Raw genomic sequence first — 20,139 nt, forward strand, 5'->3', positions numbered from 1 at the left:
GCCAATACACTACGTAGACATGCATATTCTAGAATACCCGATGCGTTAGAATCGGGCCACCATCTAGTATATATATAATTGTCTAAGGGTCACTTCCATCTGTCACGGATATTCACTGGTCGCGGCCTCTGTTTGTCATGGAAATCCAAGTCGCTGATTTTGCCATGACCAATCAGCGATGGGCACAGTCTGGCGGCAAAATGGCCGCTCCTTCCTTCCCGCAGTCAGTGCCCGCTCCATACTCCCCTCCAGTCAGCCCTCACACAGGGTTAATGGCAGCGTTAACGGACCGCGTTATGCCGCGGTGTAACGCACTCCATTAACGCAGCTATTAACCCTGCGTGACCAACTTATTACTATTGATGCTGCGTATGCAGCATCAATAGTAAAAAGATCTAATGTTACAAATAATAATAATAAAAAAAAAAGGTTATTCTCACCCTCCGAGGTCGCGCGCGGTCCTCGGCAGTGCAAGCGGCAGGTTCCGGTGCCAAGGATGCTATGAGAGAAGGACCTGCCATGACGTCACGGTCATGTGACCGCGACGTCATCACAGGTCCTGAGTCATACCAACCCTGGGACCGGAAGCTGCCGCGTGCACCGCACACAGGCGCCAGGACTTCAAGGGGCCTTCGGAAGGCGAGTATATGTTTATTTTTTATTTTGTCTTTTTTAACCACGCATATAGTGCCCACATTGCTATATACTACGTGGGCTCTGTTACATACTACATCTCTGTGCTATAGACTATGTAGCTGGGCAATATACAATGTGGCTCTGCTATATACTACGTGGCTGACCAATATACTACATACCTGTGCAATACACTACGTAGCTGTGCAATACACTATGTGGCTATGTTATATACTACGTGGCTGTGTTATATACTACGTAGCTCGGCTATATACTACGTACGCTGTGTTATATACTACGTCGGTTGTGTTATAGACTACGTCACTGTGCAATATAGTACGTAGGCTGTGATATATACTACCTACATATTCTAGAATACCCAATACGTTAGAATCTGGCCACCATCTAGGGTAATATATATATATATTTTTTTTTTTACAAAAAAGTTCAAATCACCCCCTTGGCCCTATTCAAGGTAACAGAAAAAAAAAGAACCACACAACAGAAAACACATTTGTTAATTTGTTATCACTGTGTTCAGAAATGTCAGATCTATCAAAAATATATAGTAAACTAATCCGATCTGTAGACAGAGTAACATAAAAAAAAATAAAAAAATAAAAAAAGCCAAAATGATTGTATTGGCAGCCACAACATTGCAAATGAATGCATTAATGGGCGATCAAAACATCATATCTACTCCAAAAAGGTATCAATAAAAACATCCACTCCCAGCTCCAGATTCCAAAAAATGAAGACTCTACAGGTCTCGGAAAATGGCGGATTTCCCCCCCCCCCCTTACAAACCTTGGATTTTTTTTTCACCACTTAAATAAGAATGAACCTATACAGGCTTGGCATCTCCGAACTCATAATGAACTGGAGAATCATAATTGTCTGTCAGTTTTACCATTTTTTGAACATTGTAAATAAAAAAAACAGAAAAAAAATAATTGTTTAATTGCACTTTTTTGCAGTTTCACAGAACTTGGAATTCTTTAGTACACGACATGGTAAAATCAATGGTGTCATCTAAAAGTACATCTCATCCCACCCAAAAACAAGCCCTCATACAGTCACACTGGCAGAAAACAAAAAAACAAAAAAAAAGATAACAAGGGTAGCAAAAAACGAAGATGAAAAACGGAAAGATTGCCTGGGGAGTGAAGGTTTTTTTTGGTGAATAATTTAATTTTGCCCATAGGCTTCCAAGTATTATAAATAATCGAAATGAGCACATCTATTCATAGGACTCTAGCCTGTGGACAGGAGCGCTATGAACTGTCTCCAACCTTGGCAGCCCCGACGTATCTTAGAAGACCTAGCCAAAAACTAAAAAAAAGTGCCGGGTTTTCAGCAGCTAGGAGGCTTTCACAGGACTCCTATCAGGAGTCTATTGACTACCAATGTGGCCTCTTCATCAGGATCCCTGTCCCTTCTCCGATGTCTACAGGCTGCAGTGGTTAGTCCATGACTACAGAGCAAGTGACTGCTGCCGCTAATCACTGGGCTCAGCAACTTGGCTATTGACAGATAGCCCTGATAAAATGGAGCAGTACTATGGCAGATCTATGCTGTTCCTCATACACGCAACGTACACCAATATCTGGGAAAGCCAGCAAATACGAGCTCCGACTGTCAAGAAGTGCAGATCGGTAGCATCTAATCATTGCAGGATTTAATGTAGCAAAACATAATTATGCTATGCTGAAAATCGGGGAAATGTGTGATGTTCGGAGGATTAGGATTCATGCAAAGTAATGATAATCATGCACAATTCATGTGAATCATACGGGGCTGGAAAGCCGACTAGGAAGTGGTCAAATGTGCTTTTTATCTAATGGACTTGTCTGACAGTACTCTCTGTAGGTTCTCAGAAGCAGGAGTCCACATTCACTATAAATATAGAGTTACACATATGTCTATAGTTGCATTGAAGCTGCAGCACCAAGAAGGAAACATTGTGGAATTATGGAAATCACTGGATGGATAGACATGTTAATGATCTGCAAATGATAAAAAAATTGAAACAAAGTTTTGAAGACCTCTCCATATATCCAGCATCATGCATGAGTGCCACGCACAGACATCTCTGCACCAACACACCTTGGCTGCTATCAAGGTTATTAATGGTTGTCTGAGGAATGATCTGCCACGCTGACTGCAGTTGGGCATAGAAATACCATAATCAACACCAGGCCACATGTTGCTTGTGCTACTATGAGCACCCTACGTGGCATAAACGTGCTACCCTGGCCTGCAGCAGCGTCTCCAGACTTGTCACCCATCAAGCACATCTGGGGCATCAATGATTGTCAATTGCAAAAGGGAGCTGCCAGCAGTGGATTTTGATGATTTGTGTTCTCAACTACATTCACTCTCTTACAAAGAGTGAAAATGTGATATGTGTTAGCCATGCAGTCATTTTTTTTGGATCATTCAATGGATGCTATAAGGCGCCAACTTTAATTAGGGCATCTACCTAATTAGTGGTTTGTAATCCATAAGCGTAGCTTCTCTATTTTTTCACATTAAAATTGCTACTTTTTTTGAATAGTTGTAATACATTGCATTTGTGAAAAATCCTGTAGAAAACGTGTGGGGGGGAACAAGGGTCTGCAGCTTCAGTCGCTGTATTTTTGTGAAATTGTATGGTGTGAGAGGGAGAGGACGACACTGATCACATTGCACAACAGCAAGGGATGTCTGGGTAGAACTGAAGAATCCAGCAATCCAGATTTAAGAGCGTCCGCTCAGAAAACCACCTGAAAACGCTCAAAAAGGAATGAACTGATTAATTTCTAAGTAAAAACGTCCTGCTGTTCATATGTTCAGGCCTTTGAGCATCTTTTTCTAAAGATGCCAAGTGCTTAAAAGAAGTTACCTGACCATTGTTCACGCGTTTTCTGCTTGGAAGAGTTTATGACCGGTTATCTTTTTAAGTGTTTTGTCAGCGTTTTTTTTTTCTTTTTTGAAAGCCTGTTAGTGGTTTCCTCATTGTTAAATGTAGTTAAAAATAATAAAAAAAAAAAAACATCCAAAAAGTAGCATTACAAAAGACACCACAAAACACAGTAAAAAAAAGAAAAAAAAAAAAAAAAGGCTAAAAATCGCCAGCCGTCAAAAAGATCAAAATATGCTAAAAAGACATTTAGGGGAAAAAAAAAAAAAAGCATTTCTCCTGAAAAGGTTTTGGCTTGATAACCTTGTCTTTTTCACAACAGAGGAGAACTACATTGCATGCACATACCCTAAAAAATGAAAATCATACCAGGAAGCCACAGAAAATGATAAAAATATAGCACCAGCCTATAAAGTATCTGGCATCACTCCAAAAATAAAGCTGGGGGGGGGGGGGGGGGGGGGGCAGATAAAACTTTTGCAAATTTTAGTCGCCCAGTGGTAAAAAAATGGCAAATTTAGAAAGTCCAAAAAGCCACCATTGCAAACGGTAGTTGTGATAGAAATGAATGGCGGGTAGATGTGCTTGGTCTCTCCCTCTTGCCTATTCCTCTGCCTGCACGGTTTTAATTTTTCATGGCGGACGTCTCTCCGGCAGGCGAGGGAGCGGCATCTAATTGGCTCCCCTTGCATTTCTCTAGCCTCTCGGAGGCTGCGCACATCTTTTGTACTACAGTGGTCAAACAAGGTGATATCATTTACAATGGGTGTAGAAACAACAGATTAATATTTCATGTGTGTCTGGGATGAAGCGGCCAACGCTGGGCTGCCCGAGGCGGCTGCATAATCTCACTCCTCACACAGCACAATCGGAAACGTGTTTTAGCTCTGCACAATGACAAAGGGCAAATCAATATCATTTTCAGCACGAGTCGCATCGGAATGACGTTAAAACCACTCTTACCCCTGGGGACTATTCCTCAAACCAAGTAATTATTGGGTGGAAGGTTATCCGGAGAAAGGTAACGGATAAGGAACCAATGTTATATCAGTAGGGGAAGATGGCAGGGAGAAAAACAATGAGGAAGCTCTACAGACGTGGATGCGGGGAAGTAGTAAGAATAAAATAAAATACACTAAAGCTCCGATTCATCAAAGTGTTTTCACCAGAATTCTGCCGTAAAACACTTTAGATAGTCGGTAAACATTTGCGCAATTCAAGGGAACCCAGCCCCACCAAAATGGACAGGGATGCGACGCCACAGCTGACTGCAATAGGATTTATAGAAAGGTGCACCAAGGCACGCAGCAGTTTTCAGATGTGCCCAAATCATTTAGAGGTGTGCGCTTCGTAATGAATCAGGATCGACTCCAACATGCCCGCACTCATCAAGACGTTACTCAGATCTAGGTCTCCTCATAAGAAGGTGGATACCATAATTACTCAGGGGACGGCACTAATGCAAGACTGTCAGTACTTGGTTCAAATCAAACCAGTGTTAAGCTACTGACTGGAGTTTATACATACCTCCAGTGGTGAACATAATGGTCAATAAAGTTTCCTGTGCCATTTACGCGCTGTGAGTCCCATGCGGTTTCTGGCTACCTATCTATCACTGCCTAAAAGTGTCCTGGGATAGAAAACAAAACTCATTGCTCGATTACTTGTAACTCTCAGTCCCATTTGATTTACCCAAGCATCTAGCCCCTAGGTAAATGCTGATATCTCTGCCATTACTATCTTTTGTACTTGGACATTTCATAGTCCAACTGCTCTTACAGTAAAGAACCCTTTTCTATACTGACGTGTAGATTTGCTTTGTAATAAATGCCCTGTTAGTTCCTAACCCCTTCCTGACATCAGACGCAATAATCCATCCATGTGACCTGGGTCTATCTGACCAGGGACGGATTATTACGTCTGTGCGATTTCCCGCGCACACGGGTGGTGTGCGGATGATCGCCACCGGGTGTCAGCTGATTCTGATAGCGGACACTCGGCACTAAGTGTCTAAGGGTCACTTCCGTCTGTCCTTCTGTCTGGCTCGGATATTCATTGTTCGCGGCCTCTGTCTGTCATGGAAATGCAAGTCGCTGATTGGTCTCGCCAGCTGCCTGTCATGGCTGCTGCGACCAATCAGCGACGGCCACAGTCCGATTAGTCCCTCCCTACTCCCCTGCAGTCTGTGCCCGGCGCCCGCTCCATACTCCCCTCCAGTCACCGCTCACACAGGGTTAATGTCAGCGGTAACTGACCGCGTTATGCCGCGGGTAACTCACTCAGTTACCGCCGCTATTAACCCTGTGTGAGCAAGTTTTTACTATTGATGCTGCGTAAATAGTAAAAATATCTAATGTTACAAATAATAATAATAATAAAAAACCTTATTCTCACCCTCTGCCGTCGTGCCTGCTCCTCGGCAATGCAAGCGGCAGGTTCCGGTGCCAAAGATGCTATGCGAGAAGGACCTGCCATGACGTCATGGTCATGTGACCACAACGTCATCACAGGTCCTGCCCTCATACCAACCCTGGGACCGGAAGCTGCTGCGTGCACCGCACACAAACGCCAGGGGCCCTCGGATGGTGAGTATATGTTTATTTTTTATTTTAAGTCTTTTTTAACCTGTTACATATGTGGCTGGGCAATATACTACGTGGCTCTGTGCTGTATACTACGTGGCTCTGTGCTGTATACTACGTGGCTGGGCAATATACTACGTGGCTGGGCAATATACTACGTGGCTGGGCAATATACTACGTGGCTGGGCAATATACTACGTGGCTGGGCAATATACTACGTGGCTGGGCAATATACTACGTGGCTGGGCAATATAGTACGTCACTAGGCAATGGCTGGGCAATATACTACGTCACTGGGCAATATACTACTTGGACTGGGCAATATACTACGTGGACTGGGCAATATACTACGTGGACAGGGCAATATACTACGTGGACAGGGCAATATACTACGTGGACAGGGCAATATACTACGTGGACTGGTCAATATACTACGTGGACTGGTCAATATACTACGTGGACTGGGCAATATACTACGTGGACTGGGCAATATACTACGTGGACTGGGCAATATACTACGTGGACTGGGCAATATACCACGTGGACATGCATATTCTAGAATACCCGATGCGTTAGAATCGGGCCACCATCTAGTTACCTCATAAACGGACAGTGGTCAGAATTGTAAAAATTGGCCCGGTCATTAACGAGCAAACCACCCTTGGGGGTAAAGTCTTTTGTATTTAAACACTGTACCAGTTCTTTGTATAAATACATGTGAGGTCAATACAAACTGACCCGATTTTTCCAGCCTTTTGATAGGAGATCTTCCTTCCCATTTCACCACCTGTACGTGACAGTCAGGGTGCTCATGTATGGAGCACGCTCAGGAGCTGATCCCGCTTGATACTGGGCAAATGCCTGTAGTGTCACAGACTGATAGCGGCACTCAACAGCTCCGCACCTCTCGATGCACGGCTATCGGAGGATGATGATGTTATGAAGTTAACACTTGACATACTAATACACTGCATGTTGGTAAGGGGTTAAAAATCAGACGGTACTCTGACAAGACATACATGACACCCGTTTGCTGTTTGATTGTTTCACGGACCCATTGACTTGAATTAACCGCAGTATTTAGATTTATAAATCAAGTCAAAAACTTAAAAAAAAAAAAAAAAAAAAAAAAAATGCAACAGACTATTTACAAGAGACAAAAAATAAAAAATCTGACATGTGAATAATTTAATGGAATATAATGGGTACATGTTCTACCCTCTGAGAAAATCAGCGATGGCAAAAAACAGGCACACCACACACTGATGACAACCTGATCCAGCACACTGCCTACAAGGGTGAAAATTGGTCAATATTTTGAGGGAAAAAAAACAAAACAAAGTGTGAATAATGCCTTGGACTGATCGAGTCCTTGTTAGAGTGAGACACTGCGGCACCATTACAAGAAGTGATAACAGCTGCTGAATTTAGGATGGTTATATAGGGTGAGAAGACCATGTATTATTTCCTTGCTGTATTGATTTAGAGGAACACAAGCAACACCCAATTTATCCTTATGTAAGAAAATATAAATCATGGCAATGAAGCAAATCCCCTAATCAATTTCCCATATCACAGCCATGTAATCCAGGCAACTAGTGATACTGGAGAAGGCATCATCCAGCCCCCTTTAGTTTGTGATGTACGACTACGGAAAACAGCACAGAATCAATCAAATGGGCCTTATGAGAACAATCAGGCAGAGGGAAAAGGGTACAGTCCAGAAAATTATGTAAAGTAGATCTTAATGGTGAAACACAATAAAAAGAAGCCATGAGATGATGAAACCGTGACAAGACGCGGGGACTCTCCAGACACTTCGTTCCCAGTCACAGGACCGGCGTATTCTGAAATAATCTGACATTATCCTGAGGACCTTTAAATGGAAGTCTCAAAGGAAATAGTAACCTATCACGTCGCGGTTTAGTGCAAACCTGCGGGACCTGCAATTTCCCACCGTCTGCTGTTATGTCTGAAGCAATGATGCCTGACAAAGCATTGAGTGCCAAAAACATCCATGCAAAGCCTAACCTTCATCTCTATGTGCCCACAGAAAAGAGGAGGCATTTTATAGGAGCATCCATCATCATCATCATCCTAGCAGATCCTAGGTCAATTGTAACATGGACTCATCAACAGGAGGGACAACGCTAAACACCCTCTAAAATATTGTCCCCCTCACCTGACATTTCTTATATATGCTCCTTGGAAAGCTTGGAGACCACCATTACAGCTCCTAAACCCTTCTGACTAGTGTCTCAGACTGCGGATTATCAGATAGGAACGCCCAGCTTCCATACCGTGCATTAGTAAATGTTATGGAATTGTTGGGGGAACGTTTCTTCCCTTAGACATATGTATGCATTTTATACTGTGTTTTATTAAAATATTGTTTTTGTTCCGTTTCCCAAGGCCCCATTGACCCACATCACTTAAGGTACCGTCACATTAAGCGACGCTGCAGCGATCTAGACAACGATGCCGATCACTGAAGCGTCGCTGTTTGGCTGTCACACAGACAGCTCTCCAGCGACCAACGATGCCAAAGTCCCCGGGTAACCAGGGCCGCGCTTAGTAACCCGATGTTTACCCTGGTTACCAGTGAAGACATCGCTGAATCGGCGTCACACACGCCGATTCAGCGATGTCAGCGGGAGATCCAGCGACGAAATAAAGTCCTGGACTTTCCCCAGCGACCAACGATCTCCCAGCAGGGGCCTGATCGTTGGTCGCTGTCACACATAACGATTTCGTTAACGATATCGTTATGTGTGACGGAACCTTTACAACCCACTATTCTTTCCAAGGTGCTAAAGAGTTCCTGCTGCTCTCAACAGATTGTATCTCTTAGATCCAGATAAATGTTGGCATGGTGGAAGGGATGGAGGGAGAATGACGCAAATCTGGTTGAGTTGATTTGAAATATGAAATTTTGGGGATGTGGAGCTTTAGGTTATCCTCAAAGTAACAATTCTAAAGATCCTCATGTTGTCCTCTTTTTCATGTTTCCTATGACCCAATCCAGATATAAAACAAATCTTTAGCAAGTCATCAACTTCAGGACACCAAAACGGTCATTCGAGGAAATTCTGTCCATAGTCCTACCAATCCTGGAAGAGTGGTATAGTGAAATTACCTAAATGCAGTGAATGGGGAACTGATTGCACAATCCACTAAGAAAATCCACAACTATAACACCCCCTGGTTGTATTGGAACACCCATCAATCCTCACAAACCTTCCCCATTATCATGGGCCAATTCGACTCCGTGACTTCCCACAGATAGTCATACAATGGGCCCAACTCAGCTTTCAAGCCAGAATCCTGTTGCAAAAGTTTTGAAAAGTTGTAACATTTAGGCGCAACTCGGAGTTGTTTTTGTGCAGGTATGTCGCTCGTCAAAGTCACTATGGGTACGTGTCCATGATCAGGATGGCCGGCACTTTGGACGGAGCGGAAAACTCGCTCCGCTCCCTTCTGGAGACGCGATGATGCTGGATGTGCTCATTGCGCACATCCAGAATCATTGCACCCCACACATAGGGCCCTGTGTTATATCTTGTGGCGGCGCAGCGTCGCCGCAAGGTAAATCGGACATGCTGCGATCTAAAAAGACGCGCCGCATGTCCGGAATCGCAGGGCAGCCGGATGTGTGTTACCACACATAGAGGAGACGGGATTTCATGAAATCCCCTCCACTATGCTGTAACATCTGGACGCTGCATGTTTGACGCTGCGTCTCTATGCAGCGTCAAACACACAGCTTTTCCTGAACGTGGAAACATACCCTAAGAGTGTCGGCGTTTGCTACACCAGAAATCTTACTCCAGTCGGGACAGTAGTAGGATTTGTGGTGTGGCAAAGCCTGAGGCGCACGCTACTCATCCAAGACTCCCATTTCATGAAGCGGCAAACGACTCTTCATGAATCCGGAGCGTCAGACGCCACCACATTTCCTGATCAATACCGCAGTGAACAACGCTGGTCTTGATCAATCGGGCCTAATGGGATTATTCTTACCCACGTTTAGGTGTTCGGGATCTTGTTTATCCCTTGCCAAACATACATGTATGTCTTTTGGTTGTAGTTCACAGTGACACCAGAGACCTTGTGTGATAAGTCCTTCTCTCCTCAATGATCTTCTGAGCTGATTTATCAGCAAATCAGTGTCAAACGTAAAGACTTCTCTTAAGGTGCATTCATACGAGCAGATTTCTGGCCGTATAACAGTGTCAGTCTTCTACCTAAACGTTGATCGGTGCTCGCTTAATCCCTTCCGATTGTGGGCAATTTTAATTTTTGCTTCCTCCCCCCCCCCCCTCCTCCCTCCTCCAAATCTATAGCTTTTTTTGCAAAGTATAAGATCTGATTAGGTTATATGAGCATTGCATGCCTTATAAGCCTCCTTACACTGGCATGCCAGGCATGTCACTCTCCACAAAGAGAAACGTTACCCATTAGATCCCTATGAAAACTCGTACACTGAGCAACAAATTTTCATTGACATACAAAAAATTGATCAGGGTTTCGGAGAGAAGGGCTGTAGACCCGAGCAATTAGAGAAGCTCAGAGGCACAAGTAGGAGCGGCAGAAGTCAATCGACCTGAAATTTGTTATTCAATTCTATAAGAAATAACCAAACTCATATTTAACACTTGATGGTATGCCTTATAAAACATATTAGCAGGACATAGTTTTCCAGTAGGTCTTTATTACTGAGCAATTGAACATTAGAAGAAAATCCATGTGTAGTGGTAGTGTGTCTGCTAGGTACAGCATGCATTAAACTACAGCTTCCATTCTGCTCCCAAGCTATGTAACGAGAGAGCTAAACACAAAAAATAAGCTGCAGAGGTATCTGCTGTCACCTTTAGATCATGAGCATTATAGGAGGAAGATTAGGACCTTAAAACAAAATATCCAATACTGAAAAAATAATGTGCCCTGGAAATAGTTAAAAATAAGTGAATATGACCCACCAGGGTCACCTCCTCCCACAATCCTGCACTTATTCCAGCCTCTCAGAGGACATAATTAATGGTTTTCGGGATAAAGGCCACAAGCTTTCTTACCTTTGCACCTGCTAAAAGCCCAAGGGAAATGGCAACTCTTGCTCGTAAATCAGGCCGGTCTTTGGGCCACACATAGGAAAACATAGCTTTCAAGATTTTCTTGGAATTCACTTCCTTCAGCTAATGGGGAAATAAAGAAAAAAAGCATATAAAGATGTGATGCAGGACAGAAAAGATAATCCATTAGGTTTCTCTACAAGGTAAAAAAACAATCATGGCTCTCACACTGTTTATTAGGTAGAGAAACCAGTCTACCCATGGACAGAACATAATCCAGGAGAGCATTGGCCAACTGACCGGTCATCAGCACTCATCTCCTGACTCTCAGCTAGCGACAATTAGTGGAAGAAAACTATTTCTGGCCTGGATAACCTGCGACTTTTGGCATCTTCACAACAGATTTAAAGCAGCTTTGGCAAAATGTGCAAAACTGGGGAGGATCGAGGCGTCAAAATCATCAAAAGTGGCGGTGTTAGAAACGTTACTGCAGTCAGGCAAGGCACACGCCACCGATAATATGCGCCATTTCATCAAGTGGTGCGCGCTTCTTATTCAGGCACGCCCCTCATTAGGACCGGTGTAACAAATGCCAGTCATAGTGATTCTGGCCAATATATTTATATACGTTTAATAAACATGTACCGTAACAATCTCTATAAGCACAATATAAAACTTTATGCACTTTATTTTCGGAAATCCCCCATGTAAATCTCATATGTATGCTATACTAGGTATGCAGCTGCTGGACTTCTTTGCCCAAAAGCACCATTCATTGTATACGAGTATGTAAACTAGTTATTTTCCAGGAGAAAGCTCACTATCATGCTCTCTATAGGGAGGAGATCCTATACAAGTCAATGTCCAAACGTGTAATCAGCATGGCCACATGACTAAAGGCTTCCGTAAACAATGGATTAACCTAGGCCAAACCTACTGATATTAGCTGGTGTACTTGGAAACTTAGTTTTGCGCATACAGGGGTGTGGACTCCTTTCTTTGAGCTGGACAGGTGCACTATACAGAGCTGCTTCTCACAAAATTAGATCATCAAAAAGTTAAATTTATTTCAGTTCTTTAATACAAAAAGTGAAACTCACATATTAAATAGAGTCAAACAGAGTGATCTATTTCACGTGTTTATTTCTGTTAATGTTGATGATTATGGCTTACAGCCAATGAAAACCCAAAAGTCATTATCTCCGTAAATTAGAATACTTTATGACAGCAGCTTGAAAAATGATTTTAACATCCAAAATGTTGGCCTACTGAAATGTATGTTCAGTAAATGCACTCAATACTTGGTCTTGGCTCCCTTTGCATCAATTACTGCATCAATGTGGTGTGGCATGGAGGTGATCAGCCTGTGGCACGCACTGCTGAGGTGTTATGGAAGCCCAGGTTGCTTTGATAGCAGCCTTCAGCTCATCTGCATTGTTGGGTCTGGTGTCTCATCTCCCTCTTGATAATACCCCATAGATTCTCTATGGGGTTAAGGTCAGGCGAGTTTGCTGGCCAATCAAGCACAGTGATACTGTGGTTTGTAAACCAGGTATTGGTACCGTATTTTCTGGCGTATAAGACGACCCCCAACTTTTCCATATAAAATATGGAATTTGGGATATGCCCGCCATATAAGACGAGGGTCATCTTATCCGCCCAGTCATCTTATATGGCGTGTGGGTTCCAGGGTCTGGAGGAGAGGAGGCTCTCCTTCAGGCACTGGGATCCATATTCATGTAAAAAATAAAGAATAAAAATAAAAACCATGGAAATACTCACCCTCGGACGGGTCCTGGCTCACAGCGCTGCTAGCGTCTCCCTCTTATACACTGAAAAGGGGAAAGGCCACAGGTTGGCCGTTGAGCCCGTTTGCGCCTGCGCATACGTAGAGACTAAGCGGAATGCTCTGCCTGTGTAAAAGCATAATCATGGGGCAGGTTCCGTTTCTGCACCTTGGAAAGTATCTGGTACGCAGGCGCGGGCTCTCCCTATGTGTCACCAGGTGGCAAGATACATTCTCGCCGCCGGATTTGTTCGCGCTTGCGCACATGCAGCAACGAGGCGCAATGATCCAATTTTTCTGCCAGACTTTGTCCGCGTCTGCGCACAAGCAGCAATGAGGCGCATTGATCTATCGCACAGGCATATTCAACCCCGCACCAATGCTTCCGGTGTGTGACATCACACGCCGAAGCTGCTCCTGTTTCCGGCTTCTCACACCTGAGACCCAGGTAAACATAATAGAAATGGCTTAAATAGCCCGGATATCATACAAGGAATATACTCACCTTGAGAAAGACACCTCTGTGTGTCGGAACGCGTGGGCTTCCATACTCCTTCATATACTGGCTGCACCGCTGCTCTAAGGGACCAGGGGGCGACCGCTAAGTGACTGTAGAGGACTGTCTGGGGATAAGTATATGCTTTTTTCTCCCACTAAGTGGCTCTGGGCCAACCAATTGTGCACTTTATATAGATACTATTGATTCAAAATTGGGGCTGTGCCTGTATGAACATCTCTGGAGATCTAATCCTAGGTATAGCTAGAGATTATATTATTTTTGTATGCACATTTGCCTTGTTCAAACACTAGTGGGTATAAGTGAATATACACTGCAGTATACTGGACCTAGCTCCTCTTGTTACATCTGGAATCATCAGTCTAGAGGCCCCAGTTTATATAGACAATACTGGTATATGTTATCTCAATGCAGCACTATTAGTAGGCATAGATCGGTGCAAAAATATTTTGTAATGCCAGAATATATGTTTACATAAATGTATTACACATGTAATGGTGGTTTTTGTAACCATGGAGTTTTTTTACTCGTTGGAGTAATTTTAACTGTTTTTAAATTGTGTGTAGCATTTCCTTGTAAAAATAAAATTTGATACTTTATTACAAACAAAAAGTCTTTTGTGGAGTTCCAACCATAGTGGGCATGTGCTTTTTTCTTTCTTGTAAACTTTGAGGTACATTTTACATGCCCGGTAGTGAACCCACTTGATTCATATGTGTTATTCTGGATGGTGCCCACTGAACTAGGTGTTTTTGTAGCTAGCGTCTCCCTCCGTTCCTTAGAATGCGGTGAGTGAAGGACCTTCGATGACGTCGCGGTCACATGAGCGGTCATTTTCTACCAACTTTTTCCTTCCACTCAACTTTCCATTAATATGCTTGGATACAGAACTCTGAGCAGTCAGCTTCTTTAGCAGTGACCTTTTGTGGCTTACCCTCCTTGTGGAGTGTGTCAAGGTTTGCCTTCTGTACATCTGTGAAATCAGCAGTCTTCCCCATGATTGTGGAGCTTACTGAAACCGACTAAGTGATCATTTTAAACGCTTAGGAATCTTTTGCAGGTGTTTTGTGTTAAATATTCTAACATACTGAGATGACTTTTGGGTTTTCATTGACTGTAAGCCATAATCATCAACATTAACAGAAATAAACACTTGAAATAGATCCCTCTGTTTGTAATGACTATTTATAATGAGTTTCACTTTTTATATTGAAGAACTGAAATACCGTAAATTAACTTTTTGTTAATATTCTAATTTAGTGAGAAACATTATATATGTATCATTGCGTCTCTTGGTGTATTATCTTACTTTGAAATATTCTTACTTTTATATTGTACATGTATTCCTCATGGTGTGCTGTATTCCATTGTTTGCATGTGCAGGCACTCCGATTAGTTGTGCCTCCATGTCACCCCTTGTCTCAGAGGTGTTCTACTTACATCCTTCCAATCTCATCCTTTATTTAACTCCTCCTTGACCTATATTTGGCTTCTTCGATGGCTTTTCAGAATTGCTGAAGAAGTTATCCTACACAGCTGTCTGCAGATTGGGGTCTATGAATTTGGAGAACACCACCATGCTAACGCCAAAATGGTGGGGAGGTCTACTTCTACCATCATCTGGGCAGGAAGGTAACTTTCCTTACCCACATATTTTTACTTTTCCAGGTCAGGGTGCTGTAGTATTTTTGGAGCCAATGATTTAATAAATCATCAGTGCTCCTACTTTTATGCTTGGGTTGCATGGCATAACTTTATTATCTCGACCATCTTTCCATTTCTCTTTGGATTGCTTTGTTGGCCATCACAGTGGTCCAGGGCACAGGTTTCCAAGACACTTTTAATTGATTTTTAATTAGTTTTTGTTACTTCTTGGAATTTTTATAGTAAAACAGATTATTTCTCATGATAGTTCAGATGTGCAGTCATAGATTTATTTGGAATCTTTAGCTTCATCTTTTGTTTTATGACCCAAGTCTGGCTAGTAATATAACAAGGCTCATTGGACATGGACTTCCAGTGTAGCTACTAATAGGAGCCAGTAAAGCCAGCGTTCTCCCTTCTCGAGGAGAGCGGATTTGCATTGGTTTTGTTTGGTCACAACTATGCTCCATGGCAGACTCTCAGATGACTATGTACAAGCAATACAATGCCCTGCAGATATTTTAGAACCTAGCCTACACTACCAACCGTATCACAAGCAATGGTTCCTAAATTATGGATATTTCCCCATTGTCGACACTGCCAACGTGATGGTGACCGAGCAATACTATCAATCCAGTAATGCCGGCTGTGTATCCTTGTCTTAGATTCCAGGACTGATGATTGGTGATCTAAAGGCGCTCATATCTTCATAAATAAATCGGCAATGTATACTGGAATACTTTCAGCGCAGGCTGCAGTGAACTCGCAGCTACGAGCAGGAGAATTGCTCTAGCTTGCTTAATTGCGCGTAAAATGTCACCACTTCATTTAACAGGGCTACTTCTGAAGTTGTGTAATCAGGCATTATGAGTCCATTAAGCTATAGAGCACAAGATTATATTTAAAGGCTACACGTGGAGGTTCCCAGAAGGGATCTTCAGAACCTACCACCAATTTAAAGGAGAAACCCTGACTAAGAAGTCAGGAGGTGACAGCTTCTGTTTTCTAGAGGGAAAAAAAAATACAAAAAAACTGTATCAACACTCCAACATATATCGATTGTGCACTGAGGATAGATCTACTGCTATGCTTTATAGGGGGTTTACTGTGCTAAATGTACATTTCTGCAGTCCCTGACTGCAGATTGCCAAACCCTCACTGTGAGTGACATACACACTATCAGGATTTCGCCTTGCGATCAGCTTAAGTGGTTGACACATGTGATTTGCACGTTTGCGGTCACGTGCTGGATAATTTCTAATCTGCTTCTTTCAAAAATATTGAGAAACAAAGGAAAAATTGCTATTTGGCCTGTGTCCGCCAGTATGCAGATTGTAATCTGTCGTCAGATAGAGGCACTGCAGACGTTTAGGTTTACCTTCCCAAAAAAACATTCAAGATTCTTGATATCATGATGTAAAATATCACGTTTAATAAAAAGGAGATAGATTCTATATAACTTCATGATTCAAATAAGAAAAAAAATTAAAACAAATCCATGATTTTTCAAGCTTTTTGCTCAGGTTTGAAACAAATGGATAGATTTTATGGTCATCAACTTGTCAGCTGTCACGTGGCTTTAAAAGATATGGACACCTATCAGATTTTTTTTAAACTTGTATTTTTGGCTAAAAAAAAAAAAATTTTTTTGCAAGTGGTTTTCATTACAAATTTTGCACCGTTGGCCTCTGTGTCGCACTGTTGGCAGCAGAATGGGGCATATGAGAATCCATCGGTGATTTGTTCTGACAGGAGCGTTTCGGGCTCTTACCTTTGTTCTTCTGAGCTCTTCTCAGCTGATTAATAACCATACATTTCAGCTAAACTGCCACATTGTCATAAATCAGCAGAGCAGCTTAGAAGAAGAAAGGTAAGAGTAATAAACTGTTAGAACCAGCTAATGGGAAAAATGGAAGAAAAAAAAAAAAAAAAATTAAAAGTCGGGTAAATAAAATCAAGACAAAAAAACAAAACAAAACGCAGTTCCGACAATATTTCTGCAAATGACATTTCCAGGATATAAAAAAAAAATGTAAAAGAAATAAAAAAAAAAACCCAAAAAGATAGGAATGGGGCCCAGTGGTGAAATAACTTCACATCCCAACTGAAAAAATGCGCAGTCAGGCACTAACCATGTAAAGTTGTGCAGGCATTGGATGCATTTCTCTGGGGTCCGAAGCCATCCAGGCTGGAGGTCAGTAATCAATAGGATCTAGCCATAGGTGTGCAGCCTAGAGCCAGCACTACTAAGGGATTGCCAAATAGGCAAGTGAAAAAGTTTAGCGCTGGTCCATTTGCCAGTGCCGGCAGTAGACTGCACACCTATGGCTAGATTCTATTGAAAAGAAAAAAGCCATTAGCAACTCTTTAATTCCATTGATGGGCCATATTAGTGGGGAACATGTATGAAGCATAAAAAGAATTAACAAAAAAAAAAAAAGCATAAACGTTATTTTGGCAGTAATGCATTTGTACAGTTGTAGCACTCATATGCGATACTACGATGCCAACAATTTCCTTAGGTTGGGCAGCAGATTTGGTGTTTTGCACAATATATAAAAGCTGCTGTCCTGGAAGACATAAAAGACAGATATACATACACTTTGTAGAAAGAAAACACCAGCTGAAAAAAAAAAAAAAAAGTGAAAGCAGAAAAATAAGGTATTTATGCTCATCTGTACCTGGTGTGAGAAAGAAAAAGCAGAAGAGCATAGCGACAGCTCTCCTGCTACAAATCCATCTTCTCAGGGAAGGATAGCGCGCGAAGATATGCAGAAATAGTTTTATTGTATCACTGCACAGTCGGTGCCAGGTTTATGAGAAACATGAGGAGCGAGAAGTGGAAGGGATGCTGAGCCGGTATAAAAAAGAGCCCTACGCGGAGAGAATGTGTGTAATTATATGTTGCTACGGGCCAGTCAGGCTAAGTCAGGACTGTGATTAGGAGAAGGAAGAGAAAGCGCACACAATATTGTGCAATAGATGCGGTAGTCTGGGCGGTGCCGGCCCACTGCTTGGGCTGTGTCGGCCCGCCGCCTGGGCTGTGTCGGCCCGCCGCCTGGGCTGTGCCGGCCCGCCGCCTGGGCTGTGCCGGCCCGCCGCCTGGGCTGTGCCGGCCCGCCGCCTGGGCTGTGCCGGCCCGCCGCCTGGGCTGTGCCGGCCCGCCGCCTGGGCTGTGCCGGCCCGCCGCTTGGGCCTCCCTCAGTCTGAGCATTTTGTATCAGTACCTACTACAGAGTGTGAGGAGGAAGATTAGACTCAACTGTGACCAACGCACTTTCCCACCAGGTAACACAGTACATACGAACCTTGGGAAGAGACAGGTTCGACGCGCATTTCTCCCTGTGCAGACAGATGAGCAAATGACTCAGAATTCGACTGACATGTACGAGATATCCATCTCAAAGAGTTGTTCCATTTATATCACCCATGCACTGGGTAGGTGATACATGTATAATTGCTGGGGGTCACAAAGTCCTCTGTCTGAAGGGAGAGCACAGCTCCATACACTTCTATGGGATTGATGGAACAGCTATTAGTGGCCAATTCCCCAAATGGTAAGCTATAGCCTACCTGGCTGTTGGGACCCCCAAAGAAACTAAGAATGGGGCACTGCAGAACCCATTCTTGTATGGAACATGAGTGCATCCTCAACCTCCACTTTATCATGTATGGGGCTGCCAGATATACAACTCCTGGCAAAAATTATGGAATCACCGGCCTTGGAGGATGTTCATTCAGTTGTTTAATTTTGTAGAAAAAATAGCAGATCACAGACATGGCACAAAACTAAAGTCATTTCAAATGGCAACTTTCTGGCTTTAAGAAACACTAAAAGAAATCAAGAACAAAAAATGTGGTAGTCAGTAATGGTTACATTTTTTAACCTAGAATAGGGGAAAAATTATGGAATCACTCAATTCTGAAGAAAAAATTATGGAATCATGAAAAACAAACAACTCAACACTCCAAAACATCACTAGTATTTTGTTGTACCACCTCTGGCTTTTATAACAGCTTGCAGTCCCTGAGGCATGGACTTAATGAGGGTCACACAGTCTCTTCATCAATCTGGCTCCAACTTTCTCTGATTGCTGTTGCCAGATCAGCTTTGCAGGTTGGATTCTTGTCATGGACCATTTTCTTCAACTTCCACCAAAGATTTTCAATTGAATTGAGATCCGGACTATTTGCAGGCCATGACATTGACCTCATGTGTCTTTTTTCAAGGAATGTTTGCACAGTTTTTGCTCTATGGCAGGATGCATTATCATCTTGAAAAATGATTTCATCATCCCCAAACATCCTTTCAATTGATGGGATAAGAAAAGTGTCCAAAATAACAACATAAACTTGTGCATCTATTGAAGATGTAATGACAGCCATCTCCCCAGTGCCTTTACCTGACATGCAGCCCTATATCATCAATGACTGGGGAAATTTGCATGTTCTCTTCAGGCAGTCATCTATATAAATCTCATTGGAACAGCACCAAACAGAAGTTCCAGCTTCATCACCTTGCCCAATGCAGATTCATGATTCATCACTGAATATGACTTTCATTTTGTCATCCATAATTGCTTTTCCTTAGCCCATTGTAATCTTGTTTTTTTGTTCTGTTTAGGTGTTAATGATGGCTTTCGTTTAGCTTTTCTGTATGTAAATCCCATTTGCTTTAGGCAGCTTCTTACAGTTCGGTCACAGACGTTGACTCCAGTTTCCACCCATCCGTTCCTCATTTGTTTTGTGCATTTCCTCTTTTGGAGACATATTGCTTTAAGTTTCCAGTCTTGACGCTTTGATGTCTTCCTTGGTCTACCAGTATGTTTGCCTTTAACCCCTCTGTGACCTTAGACGTACTATCCCGTCGAGGTGCCCTGGGCTTATCTGACCCTGGACGGGATAGTACGTCATAGCCGATCGGCCGCGCTCACGGGGGGAGCGCGGCCGATCGCGGCCGGGTGTCAGCTGCTTATCGCAGCTGACATCCGGCACTATGTGCCAGG

At 42.9% G+C, this 20,139-nt stretch overlaps 1 protein-coding gene across 1 annotated transcript in view; it reads right to left on the reverse strand.

The window, feature by feature from the left end:
- The window catches only part of ABCB7 (ATP binding cassette subfamily B member 7), a 96,860-nt gene that overhangs the window by 51,182 nt on the left and 25,539 nt on the right, over positions 1-20,139 (reverse strand). Inside the window, exon 4 of the mRNA XM_069747232.1 lies at positions 11,190-11,309. Within this exon, the coding sequence (XP_069603333.1) occupies positions 11,190-11,309 (120 nt within the window). The remainder of the gene's footprint in view (positions 1-11,189; positions 11,310-20,139) is intronic.

Source organism: Ranitomeya imitator, chromosome 2, assembly GCF_032444005.1.
Source record: "Ranitomeya imitator isolate aRanImi1 chromosome 2, aRanImi1.pri, whole genome shotgun sequence".
In the NCBI taxonomy this organism is placed as follows: domain Eukaryota; kingdom Metazoa; phylum Chordata; class Amphibia; order Anura; family Dendrobatidae; genus Ranitomeya; species Ranitomeya imitator.